The sequence below is a fragment of the Corythoichthys intestinalis genome, chromosome 14 (assembly GCF_030265065.1).
Source record: "Corythoichthys intestinalis isolate RoL2023-P3 chromosome 14, ASM3026506v1, whole genome shotgun sequence".
Lineage (NCBI taxonomy): Eukaryota > Metazoa > Chordata > Actinopteri > Syngnathiformes > Syngnathidae > Corythoichthys > Corythoichthys intestinalis.
Genome location: NC_080408.1, coordinates 16,435,386 through 16,461,073, shown reverse-complemented (window position 1 = coordinate 16,461,073; position 25,688 = coordinate 16,435,386). Strand labels below are relative to the sequence as shown.

Genomic DNA, 25,688 nt, shown 5'->3' with positions numbered 1-25,688 from the left:
ATTTACAATAGTGACACTGTTTCATCCTAGCATACCTTTATTGACAGTTTCACAACAGTGAGGACGTCCATTAATCCCCAATTCCTGATATGCTTTACAGCGATTAATATTAGTCCAGGGGATAACTGTTGACATTGTGAAAAAGTGATAAAATCCTCAGTGTTGGCTAAACATCCGTCCAGAAGTTACGCTTGGAGCGGACACCCGGCCAGACAGGCGAGACAGTCTGACAAGAACGGAGACCAGCAGGGTCTGGGGGCTGTGGGGGCGGCGATTTACACTATTAAAGTGCTTGGCTGGGAACTTCACCACAAGGTTCGGATGAAATTGGAATTGGATGCGCACTTGTGCACACATATGGACACAGAATCCCGTATCACTCTTGCTTCCTCTTTTCTTTTATCCTAGGAAGCCCACATGTGGCTGACAACTGCAGAGCGGCGGCAGGGTCAAGGCAGTTGCTCCCCGGCGGATGTCTCCATACTTATGTCCATATGGAGTAAATCTAAAAATCTATAACAATGTGGAATGCGTAGAAAATTCTTGCTATAATGTCAACAGTGAATAGCAAATGATTGATATTGCATTTTCATAAAAAGAAAACCAATACTTGATATACCTAACTAGAAAGAGAAAAATGTATCTTTGACATTTATTATAAAGAATAGTATGTATGATATCTTAAAAAGACAAACCATTGATGTTGCATTTTCCTGTAAAGAAAATGAAAGACTTGCCTAATAAAATGTTGTTATAATAATAATGGTTCATACCACAGGTCTTAATGCACAAATCTGATTTTTTCCCCATTTTTTTTCCAACTAATTAGGAATGAGGCATTAACGGTCTGAACAGTACAAGTTGGATAGAAGTGGACAATTTCAAATCCAATCTAGGACACATTTGTATGGGGTTTTGATTCCCATTGGGGCCGCATTTTTCAAAATGTGGCGGCGGTCCGAACTCTCATGTCTCCCAAATCGGATCTCATGCAGCAGTTACGCCAGAAAAGAGTGAAAGAGGCAGGGGGGACGGCAGTGATGGAGCTGTGCATTACCGTTAGCACCTAGCTTGAATTAGGCTTTTAAGCATGCGGCGGGCTTGACTACAGTCATAAAAAAAAAAAAAAAAAAAAAAAGGATAAACCTGAGAATGCTCAAGTTTCTTTCTGTGCACCAAATTAGCAATATTTCAGTATTGCTTAAATGGCCGAGAGTCGGGGCATACTGACCGTAAGTGTGTGCGCCATGCACGCACTGCACCGGCATGCGTTCTATCAATATATATAAACTTTGAATATAAGAGCAAACGGGGATTACTTTTGTCTGTTATTGTGTCCTCTTTTTGGAAATAAAAATATGGTCACCCTAGAACAGGGGTCGACAACCCAAAATGTTGAAAAAGCCATATTGGAACAAAAAAACAAAAGTCTGGGGTTGCAAAAAAATGAAAAACCTTATATATTTCGTATAAAGAAGGCTATACATATACTGTATATCTATGTATCTAAATGTATATATCTATATTAGCCATGTTGGCCTACTATCAAAATGACTAAGTTGGCTACAAATACATAATGAGCCTTCATAATGTTTATTTTCCCTGCAGTGCGTCCGATAGAGAATGACGCACCAGGTGACTACTCTGTTGTACGATGCCGCCTCAGGTTTGACTTCATTACAATATTAATGAATTAACAGAATGTTTGTGTCATGTTTGTCCTCCTACAGAAATCATATTGAAACAAAAAAAAAAATGTATTTCTCATCTTTTTCCATTTTCAAACATTTTTGAAAAAGCTCCAGGGAGCCACTAAGGCAGTGCTAAAGAGCCCCGCCCCCGCCCTAGAATAACAAGAGCCAGAATGTGTGCTCATTTGTTTTGATGCTTCTGCACATATAGGTCAGTTTGCTCAACATGTGTCGGACTGCGATAGGGCGCATGCGTAATACATGAACGGGCTCAATGGAAAAAGGCAATCTGAACAGGCACGCCATGACGAAAAATCGGAATTGTGCATGCAGACCTGCAGTCTTAACCTAGCCTAAGACAGTTTAATTACATTATTTTTTTCACTCCACACTCGAGGGTGGTAAGCTACTATTGTAGCCACACCTGGTCTGGAGCAGTCCCACAGAAGCGAGACAGCCAATTTGTTGGCCCGACTATTCTCCCTGTGAGAAATAGTCTGGGACCCAGCCCATTAACGGCCTCTCGAGCAAGGTACAAAATCAACCGTCCAATCAGATTCGTTTATTTGCGTGACGTGTTCTTAACGAGTAACGTCACTCCTGCGCGCCGAAAGTCGTCTCTACAACAACGCAGATGGCGAACGAGAGAGCCGAGAATATGTTCCGATCTGCGGTAAAACCGAAAAAAGTCATTGACAACAGTCAACATGGCTCGCGCTAGCCATGCTGAATAAACTTCTCCATTCTCCGCTCACGCTAATTACTTGTCGCTAACTTTAACAACGTTAAATGTCTGCCCGTCGCTGATTGGTCCACTCTGCTGTCTGTTTGCTGTGGCCTGCTCCGCCCTCGGAATTTGATCCGCCGGACGGTCGCCAGACTCAATCGCTGGAACAGCGGTGAGTCTGGTATACCAGGCAAGCCAATTCGCGCCATCGGTACTGTATTTCTGACCATGATCAACAACTCATTCCCACACTACATTGACACAGGCAAAGTAGGGTGAAGTATCTTGCCCATGGATACAATACCAATGGTCACATGAGAGAGCTGAATTCAAACCCCCGATACTTCAATCAATGGCCGAACCGCTCAACGATCTGCACTACCGTCGAACTATTATTGCCCTTTTTTAAAGCAAAATTAAAATTAAGACAAATTATTGCTTTACCACCTTCTCAATCAAGTGTCATGCAGGTCTTTAAAGAGTACAATCACAGAACATTCTATCTCTACCGACAATGGTGATGATGAAGTACTGTATTTTTGCACTTTTCTTGAACAAATTACAGTGCTGGTGTTATACCAAAATGTGCTACATCAGCGAAACCTGCTACACGAGGTGAATTTGACACTCAAAGCACTACTGTGCGCTTTCAACTTGTTTTGTTTACATGCATACAGGCAGAACGTACAAACAATGCCTTAAGAAAATACTTAAATGCAGTAATATCAAATAAGGGTGGTTAAATATGCTACGTGACTAACAGATCAACACTGCTTTAAAGCTACCACACGAAAACACAATGGTTAAAAGTATGAGAAGGGAAATACATGCAATAAGTCTTTTTGAAGCAATGAAAAGGTAAAAAAAACCTCAATACAAACAAAACAGTGAGTACTCGCTGCTTTTAACCGCTTTAATGCTTGCGCAAGCGCACTAAGTATTGTGTAGGACGTCTCGCTGCGTAGAAGGAATTGCAGAACACCGGTATGTTGCAATTTCCTAAAAACTATCAAGAAACGCATTGATGTTGCACTTACCTAAAAGGAAAAACAATACTACTGGTGCTGCAGTTTCTGAAAAGGTCTACAACATCAAATTAGTGATGCAACGAGTAATCGATTAACTAGAGTAACTCGATTAGAAAAAAGCTTCGGATCAAATTTTTCCGTTTCGAGTATTCGTTTAATTAGAGTGAAGTTGTAATGGTTTGTTTTAAAAGTGTTTGCATTTAGCTTTATAGATTTGTGTGGATACACTGCCTTCTAGTGAGAACAGTAAATATGACATAACTTATTTAACATGGCTGAATCCAGGTGCTCCCTGTTGAGACCAACATAAGGTAAGTTTTTGTTTGAGCTAATCTTTTTTTTTTAATGCATTCATAATTTACTTTATATACACATATATTTAGCCGTTTTTGGCGGGATTCTGTGTTTGAAGGATTTGTTAAGAGCATTGTCAAAAAATGTTTGCATTTTATAGCATTCAAGCTGGTGGACTTTTGCTGTGCATGTTAGCCAATTGTTCTTTTGTTGTACTTAGATCCTCATGTATTTATTTTAAGCTCAGGTATTCTATTTTAAATTCTGCAATTCTGCAGAGTTTGAAGGCACACACGGGAATTTTATTTCGTATTTGCATTTAATGCTCTTTTGAAAGTGCAATCTTAGCAAGCGTTGGTTTTACATATCCTAAAATTGATTCTGCAACGCATCAAATGTTCCTGATCCGATTACGCGATCATTCAAACGAACTAGTTGATAGATAAATGGACTATTAAAATAATCGATCAATATTCAATAATAAGCTCTACGTCACACCATGTAAAGCCATTAAAAATCTATGTGTCGCTATAACATCGACAGTGACGAACAAACTATTGACCTTGAACTTTCCTAAAAAGAAGACTCAATGTTGTAATTTCTTTAAAAAAAAAAAAAAAAAAAGGAGGTAAAACTATTGATGCTACACTCGCCTCAAATCGTACATATGCATTACATTTCTTTAAAGAGAAAATCTATTGGTGTGCATTTTCCATTCCATTTTCCATGAGAGAAAAAAAAAACAAAACTATTGATGTTGCAGTATTCCAGAAGGTCTCCATACACGAACGTACCAAGTAAATCTGTCTAAAAGCTATAATGCGGAGCATTGCATGGAACATTCCGGCTATAACGTTGACTGTGAATAAACTATACGTGCAGCCAAGTTGTCTTTCTCTCTCTCACACACATGACAGACTCCACCAGAGTGAAGTTGATGATGATGAACCAACATTTTCCAGCCACTTCTTCCACAGTTGAACTTCGGCATTGAGAGGAAGAAAAAAAAAAAAAACGTTTCCAGGTATTGGGAGTCTTGCTGCATGGGGGAAACGGAAAAAAGGTTGGATTTCGGGTAGCCTGCAAAACTCATTTGTGATATAAATCACGGGGCCACTGCAATGCAGGGCTCGGGTCGAGCTTGCCGGCAAGGAAAAAAAAGGCTAAAAGTTTTCCGTCATGAGCTCATCAGTTATTTGGTCAAACACTTGATGGAAAAAGTCAGCTGACAGTAGCGCCGCATATTAGAATCCTAGAAGTAACATACAAAATGCGAAAGAATTTAACGGGCAAGAAACCATATTTGGGCCTTTTGGATGCCCGATTCCGCAGTAATCAGCAGACAACTATATGACTGCCCAGAGGTAATATATAAATATGTAAAAAAAAAAAAAAAAAAAAAAAAAAAAATTATGTATGTATGTATGTATATATATATATATATATATATATACATATACAGTATATATGTATATATATTTACACTAGTCCTTCTAATAAAAATTGCATATTGTGATAAAGTTCATTATTTTCTGTAATGTACTGTTAAACATTAGACTATCTTATATTTTAGATTCATTACACACAACTGAAGTAGTTCAAGTCTTTTATTGTTTTAATATTGATGATTTCGGCAAAAAAGTCGAGAAAAAACAAAAATCCCTATCTAAAAAAATTAGCATATTTCATCCGACCAATACAAAAAAAGTGTTTTTAATATACAAAAAAAGTCAACCTTCAATTAATTATATCAGCTATGTACTCAATACCTGGTCGAGAATCCTTTTGGAGAAATGACTGCTTCAATGTAGAGTGGCATGGAGGCCTATGGCACTCCTGAGGTGTTATGGAGGCCCAGGATGCTTCGATAGCGGCCTTAAGCTCATCCACAGTGTTGGATCTGGTGTCTCTCAATTTCCTCTTCACAATATCCCACAGATTCCCTGTGGGGTTCAGGTCAGGAGAGGTGGCAGGCCAATTGAGCACAGTAATGCCATGGTCAGTAAACCATATACCAGTGGTTTTGGCACAGTGAGCAGGTGCCAGGTCGTGCTGAAAAATATAATCTTCATCTCCATAAAGCTTTTCAGCAGGTGGAAGCATGAAGTGCTCCAAAATCTCCTGATAGCTAGCTGCATTGACCCTGCCCTTGATAAAACACAGTAGACCAACACCACCAGTTGACATGGCACCCTAGACCATTACTGACTGTGGTTACTTGACACTGGACTTCAGGCATTTTTGGCATTTCCTTCTCCCCAGTCTTCCTCCAAACTCTGGCACCTTGATTTCCGAATGATGTGCAAAATTGCTTTCATCTGAAAAAAGTACTTTGGACCACTGAGCAACAGTCCAGTGCTGCTGCTCTGTAGCCCGGGTCAGGTGCTTTTGCCATTTCCAGCACACGCATGTGCACGGTGGCTCTGCATGTTTCTACTCCAGACTCAGTCCACTGTTTCTGCAGGTCCCCAAGGTCTGGAATCGGCCCTTCTCTACAATCTTTCTCAGGGTGCGGTCCCCTCTTCTGATTGTGCAGCATTTCCTGCCACACTTTTTCCTTCCCAAAGACTTCCCACTGAGGTGCCCTGATACAGCACTCTGGGAACAACCTATTCGCTCAGAAATCTCTTTCTGTGTCTTAGCCTCTTGCTTGAGGGTGTCAATGATGGCGTTCTGGACAGCATTCAGGTCGGCAGTCTTGCCCATGATTGCGATTTTGAGTAATGAACCAGGCTGGGAGTTTTTAAAGGCCTCAGGAATCTTTCGCAGGGGTTTTGAGTTAATTCGTTGATTCAGATGATTAGGTTAATAGCTTCTTAAGAGTACCTTTTCATAATATGCAATTTTTTTTTAGATAGGATCTTTGGTTTTTCTTGACTTTTTTGCCAAAATCATCAATATTTAAACAATAAAATGCTTGAACTACTTCAGCTGTGTGTAATGAATCTAAAATATATGAAAGTCTAATGTTTATCAGTACATTACAGAAAATAATGAACTTTATCACAATATGCTAATTTTTTTAGAAGGACTTAGTATATATATGATCATATGAATCATATGATCATACATCATTCATTGCTAGTATATTACTGACATCTGTGAACTATATGTTTTCGTGTTATGAAGCAAGATGTCTCCCTCTTTTTTGCTGGATGTAATTCTAGAGTCTGTACAGAAAGTAGTGTGTACCGTAGAAAGGACTTTTTACGTCCCGCCAATCAAATTTGATCAAATGTTAGGTTTTCATGTATATTAGTATCTACCTCTTCTTCAGGTTCTTGAGCCTGAGGCGTGTCCTGGTGGTTGGGGGTTTCACAGTCAGGGCTGTAGTGTTCACAGTAGTCATAGGCAGCCCTGGGGTCTGCCACGATCAGCAGCTGCTGGATGTCACCCTGGAACGCAAACAAACAAAAAAAGAAGTCAGCTAAAGACCAGAGGTGAGTAGAGTAGCCAAAAATTGTATTCAAGTAAGAGTAGCATTACCTCAAAATAATGTTACTCAAGTACAAGCAGTTATCCAACTTGTACTCAAGTACATTAAAAAAGTATTTAGTGAAAAGAATTCTCAAGTAATGAGTAAAATTGTGAGTAACTGCTTACATTTTTTTTTTTTTTTAAATAATGGTATTTTTTTTTCTCTCTTAGCACACACTTATCTATATGAACTGTATTTATAATGGTACTGTACAATAACTCATTACATGATCACATTAAGCCAAAGAAATAATAAAGAAAAATATCATTGTATTCCGGCAACAGGAAAAAAAAAAAATGACAGTAATGAAGCATTATTCGTCCAAAGAGCATGAGTGCCCTCTAGTGGTGAAAATAGTTCCTAGTTTTAATAGTGAATAGTTCCTTCATAAATACCATTATGAAATTAAATGGGTCATATCTCCGGTTTTCCGTGGTCAATCGGTGCCACTTAAAACTGGGAGAAAGGTTTAAATCTGTGCTTTCGAGTCATGTTGAGGGCAGAGCTCTATGTCAAATACTTCCTTTTAAGACGCGGCATGATTGAACATGCTGGCGTGATCATAGAACGGAAAGCTTGCGCCTGATTGGTATAATGAAGTCATGTGATTATTATTGCGACGTCTCTGTTGGAGCCAAAATATTCATTAGCAAAGTTGTGTTCAAAGTCTAATTTTAAGTTTCAGTTCTGGTCACCCAATGTATTGGTTTGTCGTATTTTGGAAAGATGGCGCCTGCTTTGTGTAGCTGCAAATGATGCACTAATCAACTAATGGAAGTGAGTAGCTAGATTTGTTTTGGACACAGATGGGGTAGCCACACATTTTTTGACCACCTAAACCATTTGAAAACTTTAATACTCTTACCATACTAACGACCACGACTCATGGCCCCCGACCACTTACAAAACTCAAGTCACTTGCAATAAGAAATCCCTCACTATTATTTAGATTGTGAACAAGCTTGGAAATGCCTGGATTGCAATAAACAACAACTAGATCATCAGGAGGTGGGTCTGAAATTTTATACCCGATTCGGCCGTCTACTTGGTCATCGAAAACCGGAACAGTCTCATTGGTGACATTGGTAGAGCTACTCTTGGCATCGCTGGCAAAAAAAAAAAAAAAAAAAATCTAACATAGAATGAATAAAGACGAAAAATATAATGACTCTTTTGTAGCCCAAAGTAGCGGAGTAAGTGTAGTGTTTTTTTCTTCACAAATCTACTCAAGTAAAAAGTGTGGCTTGGTAAAACTACTCAAGAAGCACATTTTTATCAAAAAGTAAATGTAATGGAGTACATGTTACGCATTACTACCCACCTCTGCTAAAGACCCCAAACGTGTCATTTTAGGACTCAAATCGGGAGTTCAGATGCTAGCATTCTGAGCCTCTTTCCTGATTAACACAGCATGGCAGTCATAAAAGGTGACAGTAAAACACAACAAGCAGGATGTGGTGGAGCATGATAGCCCGTAATCCTCCTAATTGAATAAGTCGTTAATCAAGGCTTGAAGCGAGTCTGCAACCTATTGTAGAATCTGCCACGAGAAAGGCTGCCAGTCCCCGTGCACAGCAGATAAATAATCAAGGTCAGTAGATATCGCACGACGTCTGGTTTTCATGAGCTTTTGGAAAAGGAAATTACAGCTGCACCACTAACCCTGCTGTCAGCCAACACGCCTCACGGTTAGGCAAGTTGAAGAATGTGACCATTCACAGCCAAGTCGCAAATAAAAATAGGAACGTTTATGAGGTTGTAGATGTGGTAAAATATTGTTTGAAAATATACAGTGGTACCTCTACATACGAATTTAATTCGTTCCAGGACCTTGTTTGTAATTCGAAATGGTCGTATGTCGAACAGGATTTTCTATAAGAATACATTATAATTCCATTAATTCGTTCCACAGCGGGAAAACCTATACTAAATCCTTAATAAATACTACTGGTACCATTACAAATGGCAATTAGCATGGCACTTTGCCAGTGTTGTTAATCTTACATTAAAAAAAGAATTAATTACAGTTACAAATTACTTACTACTTCCAAAAACTAATTGACTTAGTAACTTAGTTACCTGAATGTAAGAGTACCGTAGTTACTTGGCAAAGTAACTGGTTTTACTTTTCATGTTTTTTTTCCATTATTAAAAAAAAAAAAATAAAAAAAAAAACAGGTCACACTATGTGAGGTTCAAAGGGTTTTTGGGACAGTCGCCCTAGCCCAATTCTTTACCCTAAACTTAACTAGACATAGGTGTATTGTGGCTATTGCGATAACTAGATAGGAACCTTTGCTATGTTTGGAAGTCATTTAATGTTGTGAATCAACTGTTGAAACAAGTTGTTAAAATTGACCCCGTTATTGCATTAGTTCCCTTCTGTCTACTTTCTACACATGAAGTTTTAAAACTGTTTCATCATTTAAAGATAGATTCAAGTCAAGAATCGCCGATTTAGGATTTAGGAGTATTTTAGATAAAAAGTTACTGAGGTTCGCCAGGAAGATTCTCTACAACAGAGCCATTCTGAGAAGTTTACTGCTTTAAGATGGCGGCTGTTTACTAATGCCGGCAATTGTATCATTTTCCATCTACTTCTCTATACATTTGCTAAAACTGCCGAGTCTGTCATTTCTCATCTAGTTCATATACACGTGATATCTAGCGTAGCATCATGTGGGCGTAGTTTGTAGGCTATCAGCCACAGTCAGGTATTATTAGAGCCACCTAGCCTAGCATCGCGTTTGCAACGACGTCACAACTCCCTCTTCCCCACTCCTGCTCTTCTCTCTCCATGTCTCGCGAACTTTTCTCATGTCATTTAACCAACGTGGTAATACAAAGTGACGCACGCCTTTACATCCTCAGTAACGGTAACGGCGTTGGCGAGAAAAGTAATTAACTAGATTACTCACTACTGAAAAAAATAACGTTGTTAGTAATGCCGTTATACTCTAACGCCCTTATTAACAACACTGCAAAAAAAAAAAAGATTAATAAAAACCGGAAAAATAACATAATAATTAAAGATTGGTCCGATCACGTCATTTTCAAAGTACCGGAATCGGCAAAAAATATCGGACATGCCTTTTTTTAATATATACAGTATATATTTTTTAATTAATTCGTTTTCTAATTGTATTTAACGTTACAGACAAAATGTCTTACACTTACACAGTCTTTAGTTTTGGCTGAAAGTAGGGCTATCAACTTTATTGCGTTAACGGCGGTAATTAATTTTTTTCTAAATTGATAACGTTAAAATATTTAACGCATGCGCTGCACGACCCACTCACTCATGGTCGCGTTCAATTTATAATGCCGCTGTTTTACCTATATACATAGCTAAAAGGCAGCGTAACATGAGCAGAGAGAATTTTGGCAGTCTTTGGAGCCTTTTTTTAATTGGCTAAAGCCTTAAAATACCTCTCTCAACAATTATAAATATTGTTGGAAGCAATGTGGGGAAGAAAGGTAGTAGTTGATCTTTTTCTTAACACCCTATGTTATTTCCCAATGCAGAGAAGATATATCAATTGGTTCCACTACGCACACTCATGGTTGCACTTCCCATCATGCATTTGGGCAGAACAGTTAAATGGCTACAGTATCATTTACTGAAAGCTCAACAAATACACTAGATGGCAATATTTAGTCACAATATACAAAGTCACATTTATCCTTTAAGAATTACAAGAGTTTCTATCCGTGGATCCCTCTCACAGAAAGAATGTTAATAATGTAAATGCCATCTTGAGGATTTTTTGTCAAAATAAACAAATACAGGACTTATGTACTGTATGTTGAATGTATATATTGGTCCGAGTTTTATTAATTTTTTTCTTAATGGATTGCCAAAATGTATATGATCGTGAAAAATTATCGGAAATGATTGGAATTGAATCGGGAGCAAAAAAAGCAATCGGATCGGGAAATATCGGGATCGGCAGATACTCAAACTAAAACGATCGGATCGGGAGCAAAAAAACATGATCGGAACAACCCTAATAATAATAATTCCTGTAATAATTTAACGAATCAGGTTCTAATGTAGTGAATGTGTTTTGCGTGCTGTACCTGAACGCACCGCATGGCTGACGTGACAGTGAGACAGGTGCGGTTAAGATTTTAATTTCTTTTTTAATGTCCTGTTGTTGTTGGAGTCAATTGCAGCGGACAGTAGGCGTGTTGTGTTACCACAATAATAATTGGCACCTTAACTTAACAAAGACTAGCGAAGGGAGGTCGGAGGAGAACCATCGAGACAGCCGTATTGTCGAGCCATTTCACGGGCACACACACCACGCTCATATTTTTCTATTATTTCCACCTTCATTTCAATGACAAGCATCACCTTTTTCCACCACCTGCACTAACCTTTTTGGAACACATGTTGATTTCTCTCACAAGAAAATGCGCCGTGCGACCGTCGTGCGGGAGAATAAAGAAACTGCGGCGCTGTCATAAATCATCACATTTCAAGCATATTGTCGGATTTAGAAACAAATGGCGAGTCAAATTTTACTTTGGATGTCGAAAAGATCGTGTGTAAAAGCGATAGAATGTCGAGGTACAACTGTAGTTCAGAATTTTGAAAATATTTTTGAAGGCCAAGGGCAAGGAACCATGTTGGGTAACATGCCTTTTTATAAATGCAGATCCATTTGACTTCTCCTTGCCAATTAACAAATTGAATATGATAACAAAAAGAAAAGTGAATGCAAGTTACAGTCTCATATCCTTTAAAAATAACTTTTATCGACATAAATCAACAAATGAAACTATAAATAAAGATTAATTAAAATGCAAATCTCTTAGAATATATAAAAGTCAATTAGGATGAGTAGTACAAATAAAATGGAGTGATGGAAGTCAATTTCAAGGAATTTCTAAACTTATGTGCCCTTATTTACTTATGTTGCTACACATTCTTTCCTATTCGAGAGAGTGTTGTCACGGAGAACGCTGTGTGTGCTAAGATGCAACAACAAATCAAACAGCATTGTGCTTATTTGTCTATTTGTCTAGTCTTTGTTTTTGTTAGTGTGCATGATTTTGTTGACATCCGCTTCACATCCTCCATTCTCCCTTTATTAATTCTGCGTGGTGGGATGTTTATGCTGTAATGTAGGCGCTACGAGGAAGCTCATGAGGTTCATCGACAGCAGAGACGTCACAACGTGCACTTGATGCTAAATTAAAGTCAAAACGTTCTAACATTTAGGCTACGTTGAGCTCATGCTAACCTAAAATGTGACACAGTCTGCATTCAAGCTACGATCAATCCGACTGTTACATGCTAAAACCTAAACACACTATACTAAGCCTCAAGCCAAGTTAAAATAAACAACCTACAAAACAGCACTTCATGCTTAATTCTTTTACCTTGAACACGAACACAGCCTTCAAGTTGACTTAAAATCAGGACATTTAGCCTAGTTGCTAACCTATACGTATCAAAATAAAAGCGTTCAATTTAAACGCAAACTATTACAAGTAGAGATGTCCCAATCGATCGGCATCCCGATCGATCGGTCCGATCACGTCATTTTCAAAGTATCGGAATCGGCAAAAAAATATCGGACATGCCTTTTTTAAATATACAGTATATATATATTTTTTAATTAAATCGTTTTCTAATTGTATTTAACGTTACAGACATAATATATTACATTCATCCAGAGTCTTTAGTTTAGGCTTTAGGTAGGGTTATCAAATTTATCCCGATAACGGCGGTAATTAATTTTTTAAAAAATGTATCACGTTAAAATATTTAACGCAATTAATGCATGCGCTGCACGACCCACTCACGCATTGTCGCGCTCAATCTGTAATGGCGCCGTTTTACCTATATAGAGAGATAAAAGGCAGGGCAAAATGAGTAGAGTGAATTTTGCCAGCCTTTGGAGCCTTCTCTTAATTGGCTAAAGCCTTACAATCCCTCTCCCTATGATTAGATATATCATGGGAAGCAATGTGGGGAAGCAAGGTAGCAATTGATCATTTTTTTAACACCTTATGTTATTTCCCAACGCAGAGAAGATATATCAATTGGTAGCACTACGCACAGTCATGGTTCCACTTCCCATCATGCATTTGGGCATGGCTACAGTATCATTTACTGAAAGCTCAACAAATAGACTAGATGGCAATATTTAGTCACAATATACAAAGTCACAAGTCTTTCTATCCGTGGATCCCTCTCACAGAAAGAATGTTAATAATGTAAATGCCATCTTGAGGATTTATTGTCATAATAAACAAATACAGTACTTATGTACTGTATGTTGATTGTGTATATTCGTCCAAGTTTTATTCATTTTTTTCTTAATGTATTGCCAAAATGTATATGATCGGGAAAAATTATCGGGAATGATTGGAATTGAATCGGGAGCAAAATAAAAGCAATCGGATCGGGAAATATCGGGATCGGCAGATACTCAAACTAAATTGATCGGATCGGGAGCAAAAAAAACATGATCGGAACAACCCTAATTACTAGCTAAAAGTAATGACTGTTAACTTTTTAAAGGACCATGTTACTTTTTAGGGAAGGTTTCAAAGTTCTAATGGTGGCAATTTAACAGTAGTTATGTTCTTTTTACACTTACGAAGAATCCAGCATGATGCAATTGCTTCTCTCTCTCTCTCTCTCTGTCTCTCTCTCTCTCTCTCTCTCTGATGACATCACTCTGACCTACCCCTGACACAAATCATGGCCCACATGTGTCCAGCTCACACCATCCAACTGCCTCTTCCTCCTCTGGATGAGAACCTCACTTGTTGTATTTCTTATTTTCTTACTGTCATACAGACAAGCAGGTCTCTGGGAGTAGAAGAACAACACACCCAGATGGAATGTGCAGGGGAAAAAGCGCACAAGGACGACAATTAGTCGAGCAAAGTGTGCGTAACGCACTCCAGATTTTAGCCTGATCATGGCTTTTAGTAGCAGCAGGCAAATTCTCAAGAAATGAGATCTGTGATGCACTGACTGTATGCACTGACAGGTGCGATAGCAATCATACCTAATACAGTAGAAGCTTTCATGGCGATGTGCTAGCCTTGACTCAACTCTTGATAAATCGTAGCTGGGTGCATCCCTTTCCTTCCCTGTCCATTGGTTTTGTGGAAATCCACTGATCTTCAAAATTTAGACACATATCTATTAGAACCTTCCCTTAAGGTCAACACTTCTGCTATTGAGGAATTTATGCCTTCACACTTAGCTAAACTTAGCAATCACAGCAGATTTAGCTCCAAACTAACCTAAATGCAACACTAAGGTAGACTCAACATTTTTTTTTTGTACCTCCAGTGGTCAGCTGAAAAATACATTTATGCTTCATCATAGACTTCAGGAGACAAGGCGCTGACACTGCGCCACACCTTCGGGAAGGGGGCCTGCCTACACTTAGCATCAAGAGGAGTTATTCTCAAACACACACACCCATCGATTTAACGCCGAATTTAGGTTGAAAAAGTGCGAAAGCTGTACCGCATACAAACAGGAAGGATTGTCTTAGGAGTTATTTGTTCGAGGATTCAAGATAATTATGATGTTTTTCATACCATGCATGCATTAGGAAACGTGAAAAAAAAATCAATGGGAGAAATTAGCTGCTACAGCATTGGCGTCCTACTTCGCAATATTTACATAAAATAAATGCTAACTGCCTGTTTTTTTGCTTTTAATAAAGAATCGAGCCTGTTTTACGGTCATATCTATAAAGAAATAAGGGATTTAAGCATTTATTCACAAGAATTTTCATCGTAAAAAGCTGTTTGTTGTGATAAGGCGGCGCCACATTGGCTAAAAAGACTAGCATCACATTCAACTTATTTACGTAAAATAAATGCTAACTGCCTGTTTTTTTTTTGCTTTTAACCAATAATTGAGATTGTTTTACGCTCATATCTATAAAGAATTTAGGGATTTAAGCATTTAGTCACAAGAATTTTCATCGTAAAAAGCTGTTGTGATAAGGCGGTGCCACATTGGCTAAAAAGACTAGCATCACATTCAACATATTTACGTAAAATAAATGCTAACTGCCCGGTTTTTTGCTTTTAACCCAGAATCGAGACTGTTTTACAAAAAATTTTTTTATAAAAAAAAAAAAAAATCTGTGATTCAAGCATTTATTCACAATAATTTTAAACGTAAAAAGCGCTTTATGTTTCCACTCGGTCAGCTTTGACGGGGATTGGCCCCCTAAGAATTGGCCTCGCGACCCGTGACCCATCAATATATTATGAAGTCTATGGCTTCATCAGGAAAAATTGGATCAAAATGCGTTTATGGTACTTTCGTTGGATTAAAATTAATTTAGAAAAGATCGCTGAATCTTTTTGTGCGTGATTCCGTTACACCTCATACATTTTGGTCAGCAGGGGGCAGAGCAGGGCCGGCCCAGGCCATTTGGGGGCCCTATGCAAAATAATGCAAAGGGGCCCATATTTTTGGCCCACCATTTCGTCACAGTGTACTGTGAAACTCATACATGCAATCCATGCCATACGTCCATATTTTGTATATTAATCAGATTTTGTTGCACTGCATACTTCAAACTTCTCACCCCAAATGATTGTCAGTTCTTACAGTATAGCGCCAAACCTTTTGCATAAAAGAGGAAAGAAAGAAGTTAAGGAAGAAATTTTATTTTTTTAGGCTTGTAATCAAGTATCAAAAGTCACAAAAGTCAAATAAAGCAAACTGTAGTAAACAAAATAGAATATAAATTAAACATTTGCCAGATTGGGGGCCCCCTAGTTGTCAGGGGCCCTAAGCAGCTGCATAGTCTGCGTATAGGCTGGGCCGGCCCTGGGGCAGAGTCGTGACGTGGCATTATTGAGGAGCGAATCGGAGGTAGCACAGGTTTCTGAACCAACATGGCAGAATGCAAAATGCATGGATGCCTCAACATCAAGCGAAAAGACAAAGATAACCACTACTTTTGTGAGCCTAAACCTGTAAATCCAGACCATTGTTTTGATTGCGGAAAAAAATTCCTATAACTATGATCGGATGTGGCGGAAAAGTGGAAGAGAGGTTAGCACGTCCGCCTCAGAGGTTCAATCCCGGCTCCGGCTTTCTTGTGTGGAGTTTGCATGTTCTCCCCGTGCCTGCGTAGGTTTTCTCCGGGATACACTAGCTTCCTCCCACATCCCAAAAGAATGCATGTTAGGCTGATTGAACACTCCAAATTTTCTGTAGTTGTGAGTGTCTTCGTGAACTAATTGCTAGCCGGTACCCACTTCAGTGAGTACCCTGCCTCCTGCCCATTCTTTGCTGGGATACCCCTGCGATCCTGAATGAATGAATGATCCGGCGAATCACTCAATGGCAGCTGGTGGGTATGAAGGAAGCCCAGTAAGCAACTTGAAATCACATCCATTCCCGGGGCCGGATGTATGGGGGGGCCGGGGTGGGCACGGCCCACCCAGACGTGAGTCGTGCCCACCCAATCAAAATGTCGGGAATATCTATTGTAGCGTCGCACTGGGTATAGAGAATGCATGGCGAGTTGGTTTCACCTACTTTTTTATTGCAGGATGAACGGTTACTGTTGGTCGCAACCACGCCGAACAAGCAATCACCAAAACAAGCTGTTTTTCCAACCTCGTTTTTTTTATCCGCGCGCTTCCTCTCTTTCCTCCAGACACATTCTCGCAATCGGACATCTGGCAATTAATGACGTTACCAGCCACAACAAAGCGTCGCCATATTGAAATGGGGGCAAAACACGAGTCACAAGCAGTTGCTCTGTCGTGCATTGTAGTACAAACGCGTTGAACTTTTGTCTTATTTGCGGTCTATTTTTCCGTCGGAATGACTAAAAGTTGCAGTGTTGCGGGTCGTAACACAAGGAAGAGTTCAGAGCCGCATTTGAAGTTCTTCATTCTTCATTCAAGCAAATGGCTGAAAGCAATCAATTGAGGAACATTAAGAGAAGACTGTTCCGGTTCTCGCCAGTGGGAACCTAAAACCAGGCAAATTTACGTTTGCAGCCGACATTTTATTACTGGTGAGTAAACTTTAATCGATTTTTTTTTTTGCCCCAATTAGCTGCTGGGATTCAATAGACTAGGCAGTGGTTATTATTACCGTATCCCAAAAACTCGCAAAGCGTTATTTTTCTTTTGCCGTGAACTGCTCTGATCGGTCGGTATATTATTGGCCTGGTGGGAATTGGTTATTTTGCCGTGACGTGTTCACGGCTTAATAACGTTGGGAGGCAAATTACCGGTTACGGCAGAAATAATCACTCCGTATATACTACCAGTTTTCTTAGTTCCACACAGTACATATTCCATGTAATTGATAAAGGTCAACTTACTGGGTGACTTGAGGATTGTTGTCGATGTTTCCGAACTCCACTGCAGGCAATTCCTTTGGATGTTTTATCCAGCTATCAGCTGCGACTTTGTATGGGCAGATTTGCAGGCCAATACACGCTAATTTTAAGTTGTACCGCCTCTTCGCGTCTGTCGGCAGTGACTCGTGAAAATAATAAGTCATGTTTAAGACGTTTTTATGTAAAAAAGACGCAAAACGCAGCTGAAATATATGAATTTCAGACAACGTTTGTCTACGGATGTTTACCTGTGCGTGCCCCCATCTCAAAATATGCAAGATGACGTCATCGTGACATCACGCCGACTGCGAGAATAAGTAGATAGATGAATGAAAACAAACAAAAACAAAACAAACAAAAAAAAATAATGCAGCCTCAACGGGACACAAGCCAGTGTCCTACTTGCGCTGGTCCCAAGCCCGGAGAAATGCAGAGGGTAAAAAAAAGCCTGCATTGAGGGTGCCCCCTCAAGATTTCCTAGTGCCCACTCTGGTGGGTAAACCTAGATCCTGGCCTGTCTGTTCCTAATATGGTGGTGCGCAAGAAAATTAACCAGAGGTTTAATTTTGGCAAATACAAGACTACACACAAATATTATAACACCAGATATTTACCGAACTGTACAATATTCCTCCAGGAACCAGCTAACCACCGTAGATACTCTTTAGTAAATGAAGCATTTCCTGCCTTCATAATAAATAGAACTTATTTAAGTCTTTGTGTGCATAAACAAAAATTGCATTTCAAAAGTAACTCAGCACCATCTGCATTAAATATAAAAAGGAGGGATCACAGAGGCCGTATAATTGGTTAACCTGCTGGGTTAGGATGTGTCTACCAGCTGTGGAATGTGAGCACATGCTGATCATAACTCCAATTTCTCCTGCCCTTTTAAGACTGTTGCATCTGCTATCCTGGACGATGCTAAAAAGTAGCATAGAAGAATGTACAGAGTTGATCTCAAAGGCTGAAAGAGTTGAATTTAGCATGAAGGTATGTTGGCTTTAGATGAACGTTCAGTGTTCTTGCACCCTTTTAAAGTCACATTTAATGCTTTTGAAGACATTTTTAAGACCATAAAAGTATAATTTTAGACCAAAACCTGTCGAAACAATTTCTGATGAAGAAAAAAAAAACTAATTTTATTTCATTGTAAGTACAAAGCTGCAGCCACAGATCGCTGAGTTTCTCTCATCATGTGCAACATGACGGCTTTGACATCCATTGTCCCTAACATAAAAGTCTTTTTGCAGACATTGTACTATGGGCGGGAATCTTCGGGTACCTCGCGATATGATACGATTAGCGACACAAGACTCATGATAACGATGATCTTATAATATGGCGATATAACAATTATCGATAGATTGTTCAAAAAAATAATTCTAGGGGGTTCACAAAATAACTAATAAACAGAGAACCAAGCTCTTTTCATCCTTCTGCTGTGAATTTGAATGAGTTTATCACTAGTATATTTCCAATCCATTTGAACTGGGAGGGTGTGCCATCCCTCCCACTTCCAATGGATTGGACGTCTGTGCCCGACAGTGGCAGCCAATGCATGGCAACGAGTTCACTTCGGGGTATTTCACATCATTTCTTGTTGATTTTTGGTCAATTCCTTTTGCTGTTGAGGCATTTACGGGTGAATTCATGTTGATTTTGGGCATTTACAGGTCACCTCCTTTATATTCTGGGTTACTGAAAAGGAAGAGACTCAAGAATGTTCCCAAATGAATTGGAAGTGACTCAAAATCAACAGGAAGTAACCTGCGTACCTAGCATATCGATAACCTTTTGGGTTACAAACTCCCGCAATATATAACCTTTATGATATAATGTCACATCCCCACGTTGAACCGGGCACTGTTGTATTTTGTAATTTCCATGCCATTAAAGGCATAGTCTGGAAATTTAATACCAGCTGCATTTTTCTATTACATTTAAGACAATTTAAGACCTTGATTATCCTGATTTTAAATTCAAGACATTTTAAGACTTTTTAAGGACCTGCGGGAACCCTGACGTTAAAACACGACATGGCTTGCCATGAAAGTTAAAACGGCTAAATTAAGGTTAGTGTGAAAGCTAAAAGCCTTAACCCGAGAAAAAAATGAATAGAACAAAACAAGCATAAGTGCTCATCAGTACATTTTTTTTCTATGAAGTACCGTATTTGCGTTAGCATCAAGGCATTATCGCAGGAGTGAGAAGATCTAAAAATGACTGCTTTCATGAGCAAGTACTGTATACTATACGTGGTTTCAAATATATATTTTCGAATTAATACACTGTACTTTGTCGATCCCTTAAAAATGGTGGTGTTTTGCCTAGAATGGTGAAAAAAATTGTGTTAAAATTCTGCATCTGTGAGCGCTTTTTAAAGAGTCTTAAGCTTGACTTTTTCTCTACCGCAACCAACTTGTATTTACAATTGCACTGTAGTTAAATATTTCAGTTGTCCAATAATGACATTTTAACCAAAACAGATATCAAACTGATATAGATATACAGTATGTGGTCTTGGACTAACCACATTATGGCTAATTGTATTGTGATACCCCGCCAGATGCCTTCATAATAAATACAATAATAATAATAATAATAATAATAAGATAAATGTAAAAACTTCAAGGTTTGCCAGATAAAAATTCAGTGAAAAATATGAGAACAACTTCAAGTAAAGTTTATTGATGAAATCACTCTGCTCACATAACAAATCCCAAGCATCTTAGCTTGGAGACATCTAATGGTCAATAAACATAACTGCTTTGCTAAGCTGTGACCAGCCCTTGTACAAAGGCAGAAGGCTTCTACATTCACTTTGAAGGAAACATGCATATTGGCCCAAACCTATGTCGATATTATTCAATATCATTTTAAAATGTTTTTTTCGGCCGATGTTATTGACTACCCGATAACATGGGACTACTCTATTGAATATACTAATATACAGTATATATTGTATATACAAAGTTCTGAGATCAAGGGTTCAATCCCGGGCTTTGGCCTTCCTGTGTGGAGTTTGCATGTTCTCCCCGTGCCTGTGTGGGTTTCCACCGGGAACTCCGGTTTCCTCCCACATCCCAAAAACATGCATGGTAGGCTGACTGAACACTCTAAATTGTCTGTAGGTATGAGTGTGTGTGTGTGAATGGTTGTATGTCTCCATGTGCCCTGCGATTGGCTGGCAACCAGTTCAGGGTGTCCCCTGCCTACTGCCCATAGTTAGCTGGGACAGGCTCCAGCACCTCCGCGACCCTCGTGAGGAAAAGCGGCATAGAAAATGAATGAATGAATGAATATATGCATATATATATATTAGGGCTGTCAAAATTATCACGTTAACGGGCGTTAATTATTTTTTTTCATTAATCCCGTTAAAATATTTGACACATTTAACGCACATGCCCCGCTCAGACAGATTAAAATGACGCAAAGTGTCATTTCCACTTGTTACTTGTGTTTTTTTGGTGTTTTGCCGCCCTCTGCTGGCGCTTGGGTGCGACTGATTTTATGGGTTTCAGCACCATAATTATTATTGACATCAACAATGGCGAGCTACTAGTTTATTTTTTGATTGAAAATTTGAAAACTTTATTAAAACAAAAACATTAAGAGGGGTTTTAATATAAAATTTCTATAACTTGTACTAACAGTTATCTTTTAAGAACTACAAGTCTTTATATCCATGGATCGCTTTAACAGAATGTTAATAATGTTAATGCCATCTTGTTGATTTATTGTTATAATAAACAAATAAAGTACTTATGTCCAGTATGTTGAATGTATATATCCGTCTTGTGTCTTATCTTTCCATTCCAACAATAATTTACAGAAAAATATGGCATATTTTATAGATGGTTTGAATTGCGATTAATTCCGATTAATTTTTAAGCTGTGATTAACTCGATTAAAAAATTGTATCATTTGACAGCCCTAATATATATATATATATATATATATATATATATATATATATATATATAGTTTATACACTGTATACTATATGTACTGTATACTCTATGTTATACATTTTTATTTTGTCCCACAAAAATATCAAATCCTGTACTTGTGAATAAAGAATTTACAATGCCCAACGGTTAGAAGTTCCAGCTTCTAACCATTGGGAAGAATTCACTTGCATTATTTCCTGTGCCTAGTTTTGTATTTCTGAGCATAAACATGTGACTTCTCAAACAGCTGGTTATGTTCCAGAGGTGTCAAGGTGGACTCGCTGTAGTACAATCACAACAATAATGAAGCCAAAATACATGTGGCTTATATTATGTGAACATATGCTACAGTGATGACAGTACAACAACAAGGACGTTTGTAATTACCGTAGCCATTAAGCAGGAAGCAATTATTAGCCTAACATACTGTAGGTTCAGTGTCGTGATTGTGTTGGATAAAAAACACCTCATTATCTGATTGACTTTGTGGGGAGCGCGAAGGAAAGCATAAGTTTCCAGTCAAGTGAAATTGTCACTTCATACATGCATATTTATACGTACTTTATATTCATACCAAAATTAATTCATTTTGGTATGATTGTAAGAACAGCTGAGTTTATCTTGCTGAATTCAGATCAGATCAGATTCATCGAATTACACATCAGTTCTACTACCATGATGCAAGACAATGCCAGAAGGCTATAGTAACCTAAGTTAAAGCGGAGACAAAGTGATTTGAGTTTAGTTTAGCATTGAGGACGAAAGACTGCAATGGATTAGCATTAAAGGGGGCATTTTTTACATTAGGCTTAATCTTCGAATTAGCGGGGGTTTAATTAGTCGGTGGAGTTGATTTCAACAAATTCTGTGCAGTTTGTCAGTTATTTGCTAGTTTCAGGACCCCGGAGTGGCTAAGCTAGCGCGAGTCAATGGTGCCCACTTAGTATGCTAATGAAAAACGATATTAACAAATCTAACATAGTCAAATAAATTCAAAATGCAGACCATTGTTCCAAATACCCACGCAGCCAAAACAAAGTCACACCAAAGTGCCATCATTCATTTAATTCTGCAGGACTATTTTTTAACATGCGTAATGTGACCACAATAGAGAGGAGTGCTTCGGCCACTCGTGCTTAGTCTGCTGGGGAGTCCCTTTCGTTCCCACAAAAAAAAAAAAAAAAACACACACACACACACAAAAAAAAAAAATCAGCGGTGAAAAAAAAAACAATCTGATATCACTCCGCCCTGCTTGCCTAGACAGTTTGTTCCCTTTAGAGCTGCTGGATTACTGCTGTTCATATGACAATTATTGACATGCAATGGTATGTTTTGAATAACTACGTATATCCTGAAAGCATAACCAACACAAATGATTACATGGTTCATCGGTGATTCTCATGCATGTACTGTATATATTGTTTTTTATTGGTATGCTAAGCAGGTGCCATTGACTTGCGCTAGTTTAGACACTCTGGAGCCATGAAACTAACAATTAACTGACAAACTGCACTGTTAAAATCAACTCCACCGACTAATTAAATGCCTGCTAACTCGAAGATTAGCGTATTTTTCGGACTATAAGTCGCAGTTTTTTCATCGTTTGGCTGGGTGTGCAACTTATACTCTGGAGCGACTTATTTGTGAAATGATGAACACATTATTATATAATTTAATGTTTTGGAGTGACACTGATGGTTTGGTAAACTTGTTAGCATGTTCTTTATGCCATAGTTGTCTGAATAACCCTTAATATCTATGTTACGTTAACATACCGGACACGTTCGCATTTCATTGTTCATGCATCATGTAACATTATCATACTGTACATGACATATCTGTTCTATGTGTTGGATTTTATCAAGTAAATTTCCCACAAAAATGCGCCTTATACTCCGGTGCGACTTATATGTTTTTTTTTCCCTATTCAGTGCGCATTTTTGGGCTGGTGCGACTTATACTCAGGAGCGACTTATAGTCAGAAAAATACGGTAAGCCTTATTGTAAAAAAAAATCTCACATCGGTGCTCAGCCCTAGAAATCCTCATTGTATAAAAACTAATTCGGCTACATTTCATCTAGAGCTGAATCGAGCTTAGAGTAAATGAGATGAAGTTATGTTGGTGTGAAACTTTTGAGGAAAGTATTTTAAACATAGTGTCTAAGAGAAAGTGATTTTGACACTCAGTCTCCCCTCAACTCATAACAACCTTAATTACTATCTCGGTGTGGTTTCCAGTCTGGCGTTCTTTCCCTTATAAAACTAATTCACCACTGTGGCTTTTATGGTCCCACATAACCACGCTATATTTCCTTATCAACATTGTCAGAATGTCTAACCACGGCTGCAACACCAGCATTCCAAGATCACTCATCAAAGTGTCGCGTGTCAAAGTCACATTTTCCACCCAGGTCACAACCTGCTAAATTTTGCGCAGTATAATTTAGCAGGAAAAAGGCTAAAATAGCTCAATTTATTTTAGCATGACTTTAATTTAGCCTAAAAGCTAAACAAAATTTTAAAAAACTGCTCAGCGTTAATCTTAAAACGTTGAGTTTAATCGAGCAATATACAATTAAACCTGATTAATTTTCAATTACCGTATTGGCCCGAATATAAGACGGCCCTGATTATTAGACGACCCCTTCTTTTCAAGACTCAAGTTTGAAAAAAGACTTTTTGAACACCAAATTAATTTTTATACAGAAAATTAATTACGGTACATCTGAAACATGATTATAAGAATATATTTTAAAGAAAACGCATGTTATTTTGCCTCATTCACATCTTCATATCTGAACATTTTAATATGTAAACTAAAGTGCCATCACATTCGTAAATGAATGGCTTCTGGTTTCTGAAATGTAAATAAACCAATCTATTGTGATAAAACAACCAAATTGCAATAACTGCATTAACCATCAAAGTGAAGTCTAACTGTAACTGTAGTCTTGAAACAAATCTGAATAAGGAAAAACATTGCAAAAAAAATAATGCAAACTGGTTAAACTTGAGAGTAGCTGAGATCTGTCGTGACGCAATATAGCTTCAATGATATCGGGCGCCATCTAGCGTTGTGAATGGGTATAATGTCTAGACCGCGAATATAATGCAATCAATCAATGCAAATCAAATCAATGCAAAAACACCGTCTTATATTCGGGCGAATATGGTAAATCAATCCCGTCACCTTAATGAGTCAAGCGGCTCTAAAAGCTCCACATCGGGAAAGCACAAAATGAGGTATTTGAACAAGGATTCCAATATGACAAGCAGCTCACCTCGAAGACTTGATCGTCCAGGATTCTGGTGCCAAAGACGGTGATGCCTTGCGTGTTGATAGCCGCTTTTTCACCCCTGGCTAGAGTCTTGGTAACCTTTCTTTTACAATCCACAATCATGGTGACACGCTTCCCCTCCACACTGATGGCCACACGATGCCACCTAATGACAACACACACAAAATCAGTCCCATAAAAGTTCTTGAGTTTCTTGGAGTTTCAATTTGATATAGCTGATTTGGTATGGTTTCTTGCTTCAGCGCTTCCGGTCTTCACATAATGCTATACTTAAATTACTGTTTTCATGCTTTGCTAAAGCACTTTCTGCCCCTCCAGCTAAAGCTGATGTGTCTTAATCTATGTCTTAATTGTCTTTCATCCCTGCTAAGACATCCAGCACATGCTGGTTTCTGTACCAGTAAGACCAGTACAAAAACACTAAAAATTTCTGCAATATTCAGCAAGCTAGTGTAGACTGAGACCCGGGTGTGACGTCATTTGTGTTTACTTTAATTAAGAATCCGCTGAAGAAATAAAATTACTATAATTTTCGGACAATTTTTTCCCCTCATTTTGTATCCTGCAGCTTACAGTCCAGTGTGGCTTATTTGCTGATTTATTTGGGTAAATAGGTAACACTTTATTTGATGGCGACGTCATAAGACTGCCATAAGACCGCCATAAGACCGTCATAATTATGATATAACACTATCTTGGGTATTAATGAATGCTTATGACAGATGGTATTAAGTATCATCCGGCCTCACTAACTCCATTTGTGTCCAGCCGGGATCTTTTAGTTCTATTCAAAAGTGAGATGATTTGATGGATGATACAAAATTAATCTTAATCATGATGGTCTTATTAC

General features: G+C 38.4%; 1 protein-coding gene across 1 annotated transcript in view; it reads right to left on the bottom strand.

The window, feature by feature from the left end:
* The window catches only part of LOC130929535 (collagen alpha-1(XI) chain-like), a 540,279-nt gene that overhangs the window by 85,682 nt on the left and 428,909 nt on the right, over positions 1–25,688 (bottom strand). Inside the window, exons 9-10 of the mRNA XM_057856736.1 lie at positions 24,821–24,983; positions 7,007–7,135 (exon numbers count right to left, since the gene is read on the bottom strand). Coding sequence (XP_057712719.1) covers positions 7,007–7,135; positions 24,821–24,983 — 292 coding nt within the window. The remainder of the gene's footprint in view (positions 1–7,006; positions 7,136–24,820; positions 24,984–25,688) is intronic.